Genomic DNA, 16,281 nt, shown 5'->3' with positions numbered 1-16,281 from the left:
GTCCTTGGAAACATTGCAGCAATCAGCATAACATCCATTTCTCGGACTCTAGCTAAACACAGAGTCCGAATGAAACAACATAAGTTCCTTTTTGGGTGCATCAAAGAACTCCGTCACCAATACCAGGAAAGGTTATGCAATACAGTCATTACTGTACTATACACAGTGTGTTTTGCAGTAAACTACTCTATAAACCTGGAGTACAACTATCATCTGAAATAAAGGAAGATATAATGTAGCCTAAACGAGTAATTGACTTGTATTTTACAAAGGTTTAGATAATTACGTTAATAGTGTTTTTTTACAGTTAGTTTTATTTGAGTCAGAAGTATGTGGCAATTCTTTATTAATTACTAATGGATTCCCTTTTCACTTTAGAATACTGTTTCAGTTTATAAATAATTCCTGAAGAATCATCTAATAATTCTTTATTAATTACTAATAAGTTCCCTATATTTTCCATTTAGAATAATGTTTCCGGTTATAAGTAGCCTAATTCCTGGATAATTAGTGTATTATTGTAGCGTTAGTGTATTTTTGTATTTTGAAAATTAGTTTTGGAGTTTAGTTTACAATGTGTGATTTTGAGCATGAAATTAACCGTTTTGCCAATTGTGTGTTTTAGGTGTGTTGGTGCTTTAAGAGGTTAGGAAACTTCTTAAAATGTATTGAAAAAACTGTTGCGATTGTAAAAAACTGTAAGTTATTTTACACCATTCATTTTTATTTTACATTTTATTTTGAGTGCATACAAGTGAGGGTGAGCTTCTTGCATTATCTCTGTCATCGACAACAAGTGTTTTGCAGGTGTCATTTATTCAAAGCTGCAAGAGTGCAAGTAAAAAGACCCATTTGTTACAGTATGTTCTCAATACAGTATGTCACCCATTTTGAGAGTGCTTGATTTTGCCAAGTTAGACGTGTTCCTAATCAACACATTTTGTTGATCCTGGAACAACATTCCTGTCCGAAAATGTAATCATGTCTCATCCCTATACCTAACACTACCCATAAGTTATCCCTAAAACCAGAGGGAATAACACTGATGTAGAAGCACCTAACCCTGGTTGGAAGCCTAAACGTGACATAAACGGTAAACTTTTCCCTCAAATCTGATTGGTTGTTTGGAATGTTTTTCCAGGATTAACAAAGATGTTGATCCAGGAACACGTTGCACTTGGTGAAATCAGGATCTGCGTGCTCACACGCAAACTAAACCCATGTCGACACATTAAAAGACATCCATATATGGTAAAAGCAGGGTAAAATTACACTGAATAGGTTAACCTATCCATTGCGACATGGTGTGTGGCAATAGAATATGATGAAAATCAGTATGGTTTTTCCAAAAGCTGTTGGCGCACACAGAAAATATTTAGTTATATTACGGTAGTTAAATTGACCTGAGGCTCCATGTGAAATGGTGCTAGGAGTTTTTAAAATTAAAAAGTTGTTAAATGTGCAAAAAACATAATTAATGTTTAGGAACTATACTTTACAACCAACCTATTTCACAGACAACGCCTTTTCACAGTACATAGCAATGTTATATATATATATATATATATATATATATATATATATATATATATATATATATATATATATATATCATTTTTAAAATTAGAAACACAATTTGACATTCATAAATTAAAGTTGACTAATAAAACCCCAACTTTATGGTTTTATTAAGTAAATGAAGGCTGTAGACCCTATTAGAGACGCTTTGAGGCCACTATACTGAACAACACGAGTCTAATAAAACCATAACAATGTGCATCAATCTCTTTAAGATATGCTAAGTATTCCGAAATAGCCAGAAGGAAGAGAAAAAGGGAAGACCTGGCCAACAAAAACAAGGATTAAACCAAGAACATTATTTAAATAGCCCCTGGGGCTTGAACAATCACAGCAAGAGTCATTCATTACAAGTATTTCACATAGAGGAGTTAGAACACTGTGTCATCGTACTGCGAGTTTGTGCCATGAGTGAGTTAAACGTCTCAGAAACACTTCTCAAAGAGTGGTCTGAAACTAAAACAGCAGGACGTGAGGGACATTAGACAAACTTCAAATGATGTAAAGACTTATTTCTGATATGCTTTAACATACTGAAGCAAGTTAGAACGAGACAGGAACTGACAGGCATCTCACCCAACCCCCTCTGTCTTTAAGGAGACACATCGCAGCTCTCATGCAAGTACAAACTTATCCGTCCATACTTGAGACGGAGCACAACTGAGCAAAAAGCGATTAAGTCCAACAGTTGTTGTGAGATGCTTTAAAATACAGTAATATTATCATAACCGAGACCTCCAGCAGGACCCGTGCGGCAGCAAACTGAATATCAGTTATTTATCTGTACATTTCCAGGTACCATCGTTGTCATGTGTCCCGTTCATGCTGGATTCTCACACAGACCCTCTTGTTCTGCCTGGTCCTGTTCATTCTCCTTCTGTGGCAACCGCTTTCTCTTGAAGAAGCCAACCTGGTGGGAAATCAGTATAATATTATATTATATCATTAAAGCACACATTTTTCTGTAATTAATCGTGATTAATCGCACCTAACATTAAAGTTTTTAATACATTTTTATATTGTAAGACTTTCACACTGAATCTTCAAAATAATGTAGAAACAACCGTCAATGTGGTCTACGCTCCCGACGCATGTCCCAACTCGCCCGCCATCTCCTCCTATGGAGTCAGAAGCATCTGAGGTCGCTTCGTGCCATTCACATCCCTGACGTGCTCAATCGTGCAGCCGACGAGCTCCCCCTCAACGAGGCGCCTCTATGCTCTGAAGTGGAACCTGTTCGTTGAATGGTGTTATTCCCACCGGGAAGACCCCCGAAAGATATCCGATCAGATTCGTGCTTTCTTTCCTGCAAGATTGGTTGGAGCGAAGGCTGTCTCCCTCCACCCTAAAAGTGTATGTTGCCGCTATTGCCACACATCACGACGCAGTTGAAGGGAAGTCATTGGGAAAGCATGACCTGATCGTCAGGGGAGCGAGGAGACTGAATCAGGAACCTCAGATCAGCTCTTCGTCTGTTACGGAGGCCAGCAGAAGGGAAAGGCTGTCTCCAAGCAGAGAATGGCCCACTGCATTGGCTTACCACTGCAAGCCCGTTCGGGTTGCGAGCACACTCAACTAGAAGTGTTGCTTCCTCCTGGGCGTTGGCTCAAGGCGCCTTGCTGAGAGATATATGTAGAGCTGCTGGCTGGGCGACACCTAACATGTTCGCTAGACTCCCATGGGTCGGATACATGCGTCCATTGCTCCAGTAGTGTTCCCCAGAAATGGCTAACCCAGTGAGTTCCTTCGTCACCCCTGCGGCATTCAGACGATGCGGAGTGTCTGACGCCAGGCCTACACTCGTATGCATTGTGGATCCTGTGTTAGACTGGGTGTCCATATGTAGCGGTCCCTGCGGCGACCCCATATGTGTATTCCTCAACGATCAGCTCCTCTACGGATGAGCCCGTGTCTTTCCTCCTGTCGTCTCTGCTGGTGTTCTTTCCCCCCTATAACTAGGCTGGAACCACCCCAGACACTGCCATATGTTGTACTACCCTACTTGGCTAGTGTAACCGTCACAGTGCCTCCCTCCGGGGTAGGACGTGGCTTCCGCAGCGTTCCCTTCCCCAAGGGCACGCTTTCCCAGCGTTATCCAATAAATCACACTGAGTCTTGCGGAACAGCAGTGACTGACCTTCTCTGCTTAGAGCTCCTAAGCGCTGGAAGGGCCAGCAGCCGTGGCGTTTTGGTAGATATCCCCATTCGTCAGAATCAGTCGCCACAGTTGCTGAGCTTCCGCTGTAAGGCCGAGTCACAGGTCCGGCTCCTCAGCGGAAAAACAAGGATGCGAACGCACCTGCTGCTCGTTATATGCTCGTGCCGCGATGCACAGCAGCTGGTGCAATTATCGCATGCCAATATGCATTGGCTCGTTTTATTTCACTCGAAGTAGATAGGCTCTCGCAAGCGATCCCAATTCATCAGAATCACTTCTGACTCACGTCTCCGTTCCCTCCTCGGGGAACGAGGATTACCATACGTAACCGAGACGTTTTTACTTGCCCCATTTATTTATTTTTGACCCATGTAACCTAGTAAACAGTGCTTTAAGATTTTCCGGTAGGTCTAACATGTAAATATACAGAAATTGAATAATCAGTCACTGCATACATTATAGATTTAATACAGATTAATCCTTATTAAAGCTTATTAAAGCTTAAAGCTACATTCAGTCAAGAGCAGTGAGGGATTTTCTCTTTTGTTCTTCGATTAACATTAATCACAGACAGCAGCAGGTTTATTAGGCTGCCGTCACTTTAAGAGCTGGCACACATAACCCGGATCTGACACGCAACTCTTTACGTTCCTTTAACACTTTTTAACTAATTTAAGACTGTGCTTATGAGAATACTCGACAAAACGAGAATTTTGACAAAGGGGATACTGCTTTAAATATTTTGACATCTCTAATTATATTATATTATTAGAATAAAGCATTACAGTGCAGTTGTACAGTAGTTGTAGTTCATGCTAAAACAAAGAGCACATACCTTCCATAGAATCACTGTAGCAAGAACAAACAGGAGGAGTCCGCCAATGACACTTCCTATGATAACACCAATAGGAATATCTCCAATCGCTCCTTCTTTACTGACTGTAATTTTTATCTGCAGCGGAGTCAGGAAAGATTAGATAAAGCATATCAATGACACTTAAAGCAATACCACAGTACAGTCTAGACTAGCAAAGGTTGTTTTTCAACTTTTTGACAGGACTCCCAAATATGATAATCCCCTTTCCAAAAATATATTAGTGTGAGAAAAATATTAAAAGTACTATTTAAAGACAATATTATAGCTTTCACAATATTATATACAGTAAATATTATATACTGCAGACTATATACATATATACAATATTATATATTCACTACCGGTCAAAAGTTAGAATAATTTTGATTTTTTTATCTTAATATTTTTGCAGTGTTGATCATTGCTCAAACAACTGCAGAAAGGGTGATGAACTGACCTGTTGTTGTTTGTGTGTGACGACTATGAGATCAGGCTGAGATGTTTCTATTTCAGAGCTTCCAGCCACTAAAACGGTCTGAAAATCCGCCTAGAAGAAGATAAACATGGAGAGTGAACTGAAGTATCTGCTCAGGACAGATATCAGACATGATAAAGCGGTTCAAGAGACACTTACAGAGGCAAAGGTGCCCTTCCAGATCCTTGCGGTGATGTTTACAAAGTAGCTGGTTTTCATCTCCAGATCTTTGAGGACACAAGTCATGGGTTCACAGTTTGCCGCCTTGCAATTCTGGAAATGAACAACTGTATGTTACACAAGTTTGGGTTCAGTAAGACATTTCAACGTTCTTGACGTTGGTTGCTTTTGATCAAAAATATATTGTAAAATTGTATTACAATTTAAAATAACGGTTTTCTATTTGAATATATATTCAAATGTCATTTATTCCTGTGATCAAAGCTGTATTTTCAGCATCATTACTCCAGTCTTCAGTGTCACATGATCCTTCAGAAATCAGTCTGATATGCTGACACCAACTTTTAAACTGTATTGTATGTGCTGATTGTGCAAGAAGGCCTATGTTGCACTCTATAAATTTCACATTAACACACACACACACTGACCAGTTCTGTTGTCCCTCTAAAGCTCTGTTTAGTGAAGCTGGCAGTGTAGGTTTTCTCTCTGATGTTTAACGGGTCAATGAGAGCGTTGCTGTCACACTGCACATTTACAACCTGCGCATCAGAAACACAGCTTAAATGATCATTTTCATTTTGATCCCAGCCTGGGATTTACAGCATAATGTCCTGTGAAACACTTTATTTGTATAAGAAGTGCTCAGCAAAACGATAGAAGCTATACTTTTTAATCGGACGTTGAACTTACAGGTGCTGTTTTGACTGAAGTCACATATAGTAAATGGTTTCCAGCCTTGGTGCTGGTGGGCAGCGAGACGGTCAGATGAGCCTGATGGATTGGGAAGGTTCCCGTCGAAACCTGCAGAAAGACATGCTTCAAATAGCCATCGCATATTTCACATTGCAAACAGGGGAAGCTCAGGACATGTTAGTATAATATTACATTTTGAATTGTTTTGACTCACTCGTAATGTTATGTTGAATTCTGGGCCGATGTCATTGAAATCTGAGACTGTGTGTTTGACTTGATCCTCAGCACCAATGACGCAATAATCCAAGCTTATGTCTCTTGAAAAATAATTTAAAAGATTTATTTTTAAAATACAATATTTTTTTATGTATAATATATATATTTAAAATATGAGGGGTTACATATACATATATATATATATATATATATATATATATATATATATATATATATATATATATATATATATATATATATACTTTAACATTATGATCTGATTAAGGTTGTCAAAGCATCATAACATTAGTCCTGACCTGGTGAGGATGATTTCGGCATCATACTGGACTGGGATGGATAGAGAGACCTTGTTATCAGATGTCACTTCCTCCTTACTGTCACTGGAAAATATTATGCAATGTTATTGACAGGCAAAACAAACAGATGCACAAAAGTTAAAGAACCATCTTAAAATAGTCTCTTTACCTTTGCACTTCAAAGTTCACAACAGCATTTTTCTTTAGTTGATTCAGGTTGAAATCAAAGTTGATCTCGTATGTTACCTAATGGGACAAAATGGAGTTATTAAAGAAAACAAAAATGTTGTGTTTTCATGTTATATGGGGACATCCATAGACAATTATTTTTATACAGTACAAACTGCTGTATTTTCTGTCCCCTTACACTAACCCTACCCCTAAACCTACACATCTCCGAATACGATCTGCATTTTTACATTTTCAAAAATCATCTTAGAATGATTTATAAACCAAAAAATGTCTCCACAAGGTCAAACATTTCAGATATTGCCATCTTTGTGGAGACACTTTGTCCCCATAATGTAGGGTTTACCCGGCCGGCCGGCCACACACAAACACACACACTTTTCTCTTACCGTCTGGTCAGGCGCCAGGAATGGGTATCCAACTTTGCAGTCGAGTGAGCCTGCTTTTGAAGTGCATTTCACCTCAGTGTTATCACCCTGCAAACATGAGCAGAAAAGTTCACAAATACAATTTCTCGTACACAAAGCAGAGAAAGATTTATTGTCAAATCATAAAATGGTGCCCATACAGGGGGTGTAACAGAGGCGTAGAACAGGTTGCTGGAGAAGTTAGCAGACACTCTTGTGTTGTACGCATTTTCCTTCCTGTTCATTACTGTCACCGTGAAGGAGAGTCTTCTTCTGTCGGGACTGACAAGAAATGAAGATGAGCTGCAAAACACAACAAAGTCTGTCAGGAGGATTCTGGCTTTGATAACACATAGCCATGGGGATAGAAATTGAATATTTTTAGTTAACTCTTATTAACTCTGTGTATAGACACTGGCCCTTTAAAATATATTATAGGTTACCTTGGTACATCAACAGCTTTCACAGTCAGTTTCAGGTCACAAGTACATTTATCATCAGAGCCACAATCCTTTTCAAAGGGGACCTGAGCAAAAAGAAATGCATTTTTGTCAAAGTTTAAAAACTTTTAAACAATTGACGTTGGACGTACTGACGTCCTTAATTAAATCCAGAGGGAATCTTACAAAAAAATCCCATGCTTTGGGCTGAAATGCATCGAGGGCAGGGCCGGTTTCTGGATTCTGTGGACTGACGTCGACTCGCAAAGCAACTGGACTAGCAAAATCAGGGGTCTCCTATTACACGATGAAAACAACCATGTCAAATTATCATCAACGCACTTATAAATAAAACAAAGCTGTAGTGCAGTGAGCACTGTTGTTATGAACAGCATGAGGATCGTGGTAACTGGCAAAAACTCACCTGGACATAGACTTTATGATCTTCACAGGTTTGTGTTTCAGAGACGCTGACAGCTTTCTGGAGAACACGCTCTGAGTTGTCAAACTGGGCTCTTGAAGTGGCTCTTGATGACTGCAGGTCAGCGTCAAGGGTCAGGTTGTACTTGATATCTAAAGAACAGTGATTTCATTCACTTTCATGGAGATTTTTAGAGAAATGAACATACATGAGATACAAAATACATGAGACAACCTTACCTACTTTACCCACTAATGTAGTGGGTCTGAATGTTGACCTGAAACAGACTTTGGCAGTAACACACGGCACCATCCTTCCACCGAACATGCAAGTTTTACTCAGAATGCTGATCTTCCCCGGGTTGAAGGAGACCGTTGTTGTGATAACTGCGACTCCCCTTGACCTGAGATCAGAAATACTTTATAACATGACAATTTCAGTAAATGATTTACTAGATATTTAACAACTACACTGAGAGCTCACCAGAGCTGCACTACATTCCCATCTCCTCCGACCGAAATATCAGGGATTGAGTCACTGTTCATATCTTCACGGCCATCTAAAGAGCGTCCGAAGAACCGAAGCGCCATGTCCAGTTTGGATCCAAGAATTTTCTGCACGAAATAAGAAGACTTTCTTTTAGTATAAAGGTCAATGACAAATAAAAATGCTCATTTAAAAAAAAAATAAGGAAAAAAGATCATCTTTAAATATAAATATACAGTACATTTTCCTATAAGTGTGATCTTTGTATTTGCGTCAGAGTAGACCAATCACAATAGACTGGTCTACTGTGCTCTGATTGGTCAGATGGCCCAATCACAACAGACTGGTCTACTGTGCTCTGATTGGTCAGATGGCTCAATCACAACAGACTGGGCCCTCTGACCAATCAGAGTACAGTAGACCAATCACAACAGACCCGGCCATCTGACCAATCAGAATACAGTAGACCAATCACAACAGACTTTGCAAATTCATTGAACGGCATATACTAAATTAGGCAAGGGTGTAGTTACATTCAAGCTATTTTAAGGTTTAAATATGTAATTTTTGTGATCAAAGATGAGTTTTAAGGGATACAATTATTGACTAAAGTGGGATTTTAAAATATTATATATTATAAATTAAATTATAATATTTGATTAATATTATTATATTGTTGCAATTATATTATAATGTTACAATATTATTTTACAAAGAAATTATAACAAAATAATAACTACTTAATAAGGTTTTCATCAGTAAATTATGGAGTGCTGCAAGGATCTGTGTTAGGCCCCCTGCTATTTTCAATATATATGCTGCGACTTGATAATATTATAAGTAAACATGGAATTAGTTTCCAGTGTTTTGCCGATGATACTTTTAAGGATAAGGTTTTCATGGCTGGTCAACAACTTAACCAGCCACACTTCCTTGAATTCATACTGGTAATTTCAGCAGGAATATTAAAATAAAAATGAGTGCGTTCTACCTGTGAGCTCTGCTTTCTGATGGTCTTTCTGTCTCCATAGTAGATGTAAATGGCACCATGTCCATTGCCTTCCAGTGGGGCACCAACCACCACGTCACTGAAGCCGTCCAGGTTCAGATCTGGGACGACAGTGATGGCCGTCCCAAACCGAGCATTCTCAAATGCGGAGGGTCCCTCTAAACTGCCCTGGTTGCTTAAGATGCCCTACGAACAACATGAGGAAAGAAATGGACAGTCTTTTTAGGATATGCTTTGAGTGAAGATGATGATTATTGGGGCATGGACAGCAAATCTATGTCACCTTGGTAATGGTGAACAGGTAGACTCGTCCTGTCTCAGACTTCTCCTCGCTCATGTACATCGGAGCACCGACCAGCAGCAGATCAGTCACTCCATCAGCGTCCACATCGACGGGACAGAGAACGCTGCCAAAGTAAGACCCGATCTGCAAACCACAGACACCACAGTTACATATTACAGGACTTTACTGTCTAATGAAACTCAAGGTCATTAAGGGTCAAATGTACCTGATCTCCTCTTTGTGAATCTATGACCACAGGTTGTCTCTGGCTGTCAATAATGTAAACTATAACCTGTCCTCTATGAACGGCACGAGGAGCACCGGCCACATAAAACTCAGACGAGCCGTCAGTCACAGAGCTCACAGAGTAGCCTGGACACATGACAGGGGGAAAGAATCAAAAACTGAGAAAAATCCAATAGCTTGGATGTGAAAATAAACATACATGACATCTATATTAGCTTTCGGTAATGAAAAATACATTACAACTGAATTTCTGACACAACGCTGTCTCACCGAGTAATGAGCTGTGGTTTCTGTCATCCAGGGTTTTCTCAAAAGCATTTTTGAGGAATATGTTTGATTTTCCAGCTGTTTGATGGACGACGGTCCCGGTCCATCCATACGCTCCGACAGCACCCAGCATGATCTCATCCTGAGGAAAAAAACATGTTCTGAATCAGTATAGTACATTAGAGATTTGTTAGACTGCTCCATCAGATACATGATGTGTTGAAAGATTATTGCCACCTTTTTATTGGTCTGATGTGCGCTGAATCCAACTTGGGACATCTCCATTTGAAATTCTTGACCAAGATTGGTGCCTTAAATGAAACAAGACAATATATTCATATGCTTATCCTGATTTAAAGCTGTACTTTGTAAAAATGTTTTAAAAAACACGTTTGTGAATGCAAGATTTACCTTCAATGTTAAAGATTCTTTCCCCCAGACTTCCCGCGATATTGATGAGAGCTTCCTCTGATGACACATTGAACATGTAGTTCTCTGTCGGAGTGCTAGCGATCAGTTCAATCTCCTCGACGAACTTTTGAATATTGGCACCTTCCTTGAGAATCTGTGTGAATTCGTTAATGAGACTTTTAAATTTATTCATTATTTTGTTTGTTTTGTTGTCCAGTAAAAAAAACATATAAACAACCTTAAAACAATATGAAATGCATTTAATTAAAGACATATTATAAAATTTTTTAACTATTTCTGAAGTGTATAATATTAGATACACTTTATTGTGAAATTTGCCTATTTACATCAATATGATTTCATTTTTTGTAATGATTCTCACTACTCATTTTACCTAATGTTCTTCATTTGAACAGATTTCATATAATACCATAGATACAAATATAATCGTCAACATTAAAAACGTTTGATAACACTTTATTTTGAGGTGTAATATTAAATTAATAACAGTAAATTATGCATAAGTGACTAACCCTTAACTAAACCTTAACCTACATGTAGTTGTATACTTATTACTGATTAATTACATTGTAACAACATCACATTAAGATAAAGTGTTTTCATAAAAAACGTTTAATATTAATATTAATTAACAATGTATAGGATTAGGATTTGGTTGAGGGTTAGTTGCATGTAATTATTCATAATTTACTGTTATTACTACGGTAAGTATATGTAACATATGTAACAAGGACACTGTAAAGTAAAGTGTAAAAATAAAGTGTTACCAAATAAAGTTTCTGTTTTATGAATGTAAAGCTTTTTTGCATGCTGATCTCTCACTTACAGCAATGCCAAAGCGAATGATGCCATCTCGGTCTAATATCTCAATGACCTCTTGACCTTTATAACCATCAGCAGATTCTCCATCCGTCACCACTACCAACACCTTAGTGGCACCTGGACGTCCACCGTTCTCTGGTAGGAAAGCGTTTTTTCTGAAACACAAACCATTACAAACGTTGTTGATGTTTTTTTACAATAATTATCATAAAATTACAAAATAAAAATAAAAAGCTTCAATTAAATTGAATTCATTTAAAAAAAAGTGTACCTGGCATCGTCAAGTGCCGCAAACGTGTTGGTTTCGAATCCAGTTTTTTGGGTAATAGCCAAAGCCGCTGAAATAACTTTTTCTTTATTCTGGTCAGAACTAAAATAATAATGAAAGGACAAGTCCTCTGAATACTGCATAATACTGACCTAAAAACAACAACATCCAAATTAAGTCATATCATATAAATCAAAGACAAAATTGAATCAGGATAAGCTGCACAACTGTACTTACTCGAGTTGTATCTGGTCCGATATCAAGATTTTCCAAAAGCTTGGAGAGAAAGCTTATAACGTCTGGCCACGGATATATACTGTTTGATCCATCCAAAACAATTGCAACATCCATTGGCCCTCCACAAGCTGAATGAGAAATTCAGATTTAGAAGATTAAGAATGACTACTTTACCCAAGTAAACATGTATTTTGTAACTTTCTGACGGTAAAAAACGGGCTACTTTGAAGGGCAGGAGAGAAGGCCGGCTGGAGTGTGAACTGTGGGCTCACTTCAGCACAGACTCCTGGGTAGAAGTACTGACTGCCACAGCTCTGAGCCCACAGAGGACCACAGGTCTGAAACACAAGCATTTATATAACCTTAATACAGTTTAACCATAACAGAGTGTCTTCAGTGTGACAAGGATTGAATGAATGTTTTCAAAGAAGATTCTGGTGACACAATGCTATCACATCATACCATAAATCTGCCCGGTTTAGCTGTTGGAGTGAGAGTCAGACCCAGACTCATGTTGATGTTGATGCTCGGCACACCATCTATGCTGACGGAGTCTGCGAAGACACACGTATGTTTTGGGAAAAATCGAAACCCTATTAGTTATATTTTAAAGTCGGCAGGAAATCAAAATAGACAATTCAACTTCCTCTTGCAGCGTCATCTCTTCCCTGATGTTTACTGGCGTGAGGGCGGGGCAACCTGTCACTCACATGAGATTGACCAATAGCAAACCACAACCATCCAATCAGTTCCCAATCGACAAAATCAAGTCCCGCCCTACATTTGTTCTTGTTTGAAAAGCCGTTTCACTCTGATATAATTCACATTAGAGAAGAAAAGACTAACGCAACTTCCGTTTCATTCCGACTTTTCCAGTTCCTTACAAAAAAAGTAGGCCTACTGTTGTTTTCGAGAGCTAGCCTGGGAAAACCCTGACGAACTTCTGGCAAATTTAGATTTGCTCTGCAAGTCAGTCTGGCCAAGAGTCCATTCAAGCCCATTTCCAATTTTTCCAAATCGAGGCACCAATCACAAAAGTTGAGGCGGGCTTTACACGATGACGATCGCTCTGATTGGTTTTAAGTCTATCCAATTGCGCCCAGAGGCATTTGAGCGACGTCCGTTGGTGATGGAAATGGGAATGAACCTTCCCCAGACTCACTATCAGTTACAGCTGAGAAAGGTCTGGTGTCAACCAGGCAATCAGATAGCAATACAATGGCGCTGAATGATAAGCTATCATATTCATTATGCATTTGCATAGCACTCCATTGTATTATAATCGGCCAAAGCCCATGGCAATACCACAATACTTATTTGTAAGTGCATTATTATTTTAAAATAAAGAGATATTTACCTTGAAGGTTTAGTTTCTGGCAGTTGGTTGGACCACGAGTGTCACACTTATAGAGATCTCCTTTTCTATCCTGAGGGTATCCGCTCCATGGAGAACCTACCAGCAGCCTGAGGACAAATAACACACTTTCTCAATGCAACGCAAACAAACTTTGCATGCAGAATTTTGCCAGTGATTATGATATTCAGCCGGGCAGAGATTTTCCTCTACTAAAACAATGACACAAAATTTCCCTTCCAAGAATAAGACAAAACAAGCAAGAAAAAAAGATGAAGGTGTCTCATTTTTCCCCACTGTAATCTGTGACTGTGTCTCAACGCATCAGTCTGACACTTCCACTTCAGTGTATTTTTATATATTTTGAATATGTTGTGGAGAAAATACCACAGTGTGTGTGTGACAGATCTCACCATTTTCCTTGATCATTGTTCAACTGTCGTACAGTGTAGCCGAACTCTTTTCCCGCAGAACCTGATGAGAAGATCTTGGCACCTGCAGATCCTACATTAAAACCCTGAGTCCGAGTAATACAGAAACCTGCAGTAAAAGGATATTGTAAAAGTCGGTATATTTCAAACAATAGTCAAAGTGAGAACCCAACCCTTTTAGACTTTGCACATGCAACATGCCCACACAACAAACTACGGGACTTACACTGATTCATCATGCACAAAAGTATATTTCTTTTCCAAGAGTATGGATGGACATCAAAAGAAATAAAAAATCTAATAAAGTATTTGAACATAACTAAAATAGCCTAGATCAATTTACTTGAGAAGCAAAATTGCGTAAATTAATAAATTATCTTGATTTGATCTACAATTTTTCTTTCCCAATTGCCAATTATTTTAAATGTATTAAGATTTATTCTTAAATTAAGTAATGATGTAAGTGAGATATAAATTAAGTAAATGATGAATCAGAAAAATAAAAATTATATTTCTTGCTTATGTTTTATCATTTGCTTATGTCTTATCATTTCATCAAATAGATCTTAAATACAATTTACTCAAATTCCTTCATCATATTTTAAGAAATCATTATAATCATGTTGAAGTTTTTCTCATTACTATCATTTTGATGCGTTTATTATTTTAAATGTATGTTTAATACTTTTATTTTATTAATCTTTATGCCTCAAATGTAGCTGATTGACTTATGTAGTGCTGTTTAGATGAGGACAAAAGTCTATAAGTGTCCAACAGACCACAGATGCCCGAATGTCTCAAAATAAAGTGTAATTTATTTACAAAAGTATACTTTTGTAAATAAATTACACTCTATTTTGAGACATTCGGGCGTACATGAATGTTATCTTGACTCCACATCTTGGAGTGTGCGGGCTAACACCTCAGAGTTTGAAAACTGTGTCTTGTGTGTCTGCTTCGATGCAATTTACTATGAAAAGAGAAACTATTTTACTTAGAAATATCAGAAGTAATTTTAACTGTTCATTTTATGTTTGTTAAACTTTTAATCCGCATTATGGATGAATTAATTTTACTCTTCATTTATTATTTGATGGTCTGCTGTTAAGAAATAAAAATGGACTTATCTGACTGGATCTCCTGCATCATTAAGTAAAACGTTTTGTTATGGGGTAGGAAAATAAACTTCATATAATAAAGATGCAGTTTATTGTCTTATCTTGTACAATTTAAGTGTATCTTTGTTTGTTTTTTTAAGAGGTTTAGATATTCAGTAGGTATTTAAAACATTTTCATTATCAGATCATTAACACGAAATCTGAAAATCCAAATGTAAACATGTCTGTTTCCTCAAATGTATAAAAAAGATGAATAACTAGTAAACATAATTTGATAAACATAAAGTACTCACTCTGCAGTAATATCAGTAGTATCACAACTTTTTCCATGTTGTCCCTTGCTGGAGAAATTGTTAAGGAGAAGGAGCAGATAGTGTTGCCTCCAGTCATAATGAAACATCCTGAACTCAGGCTCAGGGTACAAATGAATATGGCAGGATATGATGTCACTGCAGCTCTGGCCAGATTCGGATCCTTCTTTGATGTTAGCCGACAAAATGCAAACAACTGACCAAATAAGGAAACTCATAGCTATCTTAAGAACAGTATGAAAAACACACCCTTTTCATACTTTATAAGAATCCAAATGGAAAAGTGATCAAAGACAGATAAAAAAAAGAACAGGGATAGATTGTGGAAACCAATAAAAGACCACAAAAACACAATTTACTCATGAAATTATGTTACAAAAAAGAGATTTTCAAGAAGTTGAGACATTGCGCACAGGTGCGCCTCGTCTGCGGTCTTTTCCTGCGTTCCTATTGGCTGAACTGAAATGGACTAGGCTGGGCGTGGACAGGTGGGAGTCAAGCAGCTGAGGAAAGCACAGCACTGTAATAGTCATACATGAGTGATCCCACTGCAGACCATGACACACACACACACACACACACACACACACACACACACACACACACACACACACACACACACACACACACACACACACACACACACACAATGATTAACCCAAGTCTCCTGACGAGATTTTATCTCCCAGACTGGGATGTAAATAATGAGTTTACCTCACTGGCATAGTTTCAAGGCAAACAGGAAATGTTTCCCACTGACATTTCTGTTGAATTCTGCAATTCCGCGGAAGACTCATGCAAGCCACAACCTTGACATAGGCTATGGCTAATAAAATGTTTCCAAAACTTGGTTTCAGATGTTATTTCAAAGGCTATTTATCAATGCATCTATAAAATCTATAAACATGATAAATGGTTGTGATCAAGGAATACCAATAATTAACTTAAGCTATTTGGGCGCTACACAACAATTGCCAGTTGGCGGCGACAGGTGTCAGTTTTTATGAGTGGTTCATTCACTAACGGAACACAACACAACTTTATCTGCAGAGAGGCGAAAGGTTCTGCCTTTTCTTCACTTGGAACT

At 38.1% G+C, this 16,281-nt stretch overlaps 1 protein-coding gene across 1 annotated transcript; it reads right to left on the bottom strand.

Moving 5' to 3' along the window:
- Positions 1–1,613: 1,613 nt before the first annotated feature.
- LOC306991893 (integrin alpha-2) lies at positions 1,614–15,260 on the bottom strand. Its single transcript, XM_079600152.1, has 30 exons — positions 15,177–15,260; positions 13,748–13,874; positions 13,338–13,444; positions 12,443–12,534; positions 12,204–12,318; positions 11,981–12,108; positions 11,747–11,895; positions 11,480–11,630; positions 10,633–10,786; positions 10,459–10,532; positions 10,225–10,363; positions 9,935–10,080; positions 9,709–9,852; positions 9,408–9,611; positions 8,414–8,544; positions 8,170–8,333; positions 7,934–8,082; positions 7,696–7,806; positions 7,513–7,595; positions 7,231–7,372; positions 7,052–7,138; positions 6,643–6,719; positions 6,474–6,557; positions 6,155–6,257; positions 5,938–6,048; positions 5,676–5,786; positions 5,227–5,340; positions 5,050–5,139; positions 4,572–4,688; positions 1,614–2,488 (listed from the first exon to the last, which is right to left on the bottom strand). The coding sequence occupies exons 1-30, from the start codon at positions 15,211–15,213 to the stop codon at positions 2,399–2,401; spliced, it is 3,531 nt and encodes a 1,176-aa protein (XP_079456278.1). The 5' UTR covers positions 15,214–15,260; the 3' UTR covers positions 1,614–2,398.
- Positions 15,261–16,281: the final 1,021 nt, after the last annotated feature.

Source organism: Phoxinus phoxinus (assembly GCF_949152265.1).
Source record: "Phoxinus phoxinus genome assembly, chromosome: 23".
Taxonomy (NCBI): Eukaryota; Metazoa; Chordata; class Actinopteri; order Cypriniformes; family Leuciscidae; genus Phoxinus; species Phoxinus phoxinus.
Note: the sequence above shows the minus strand (reverse complement) of the source record. Positions and strands in the feature narration are given on the sequence as shown.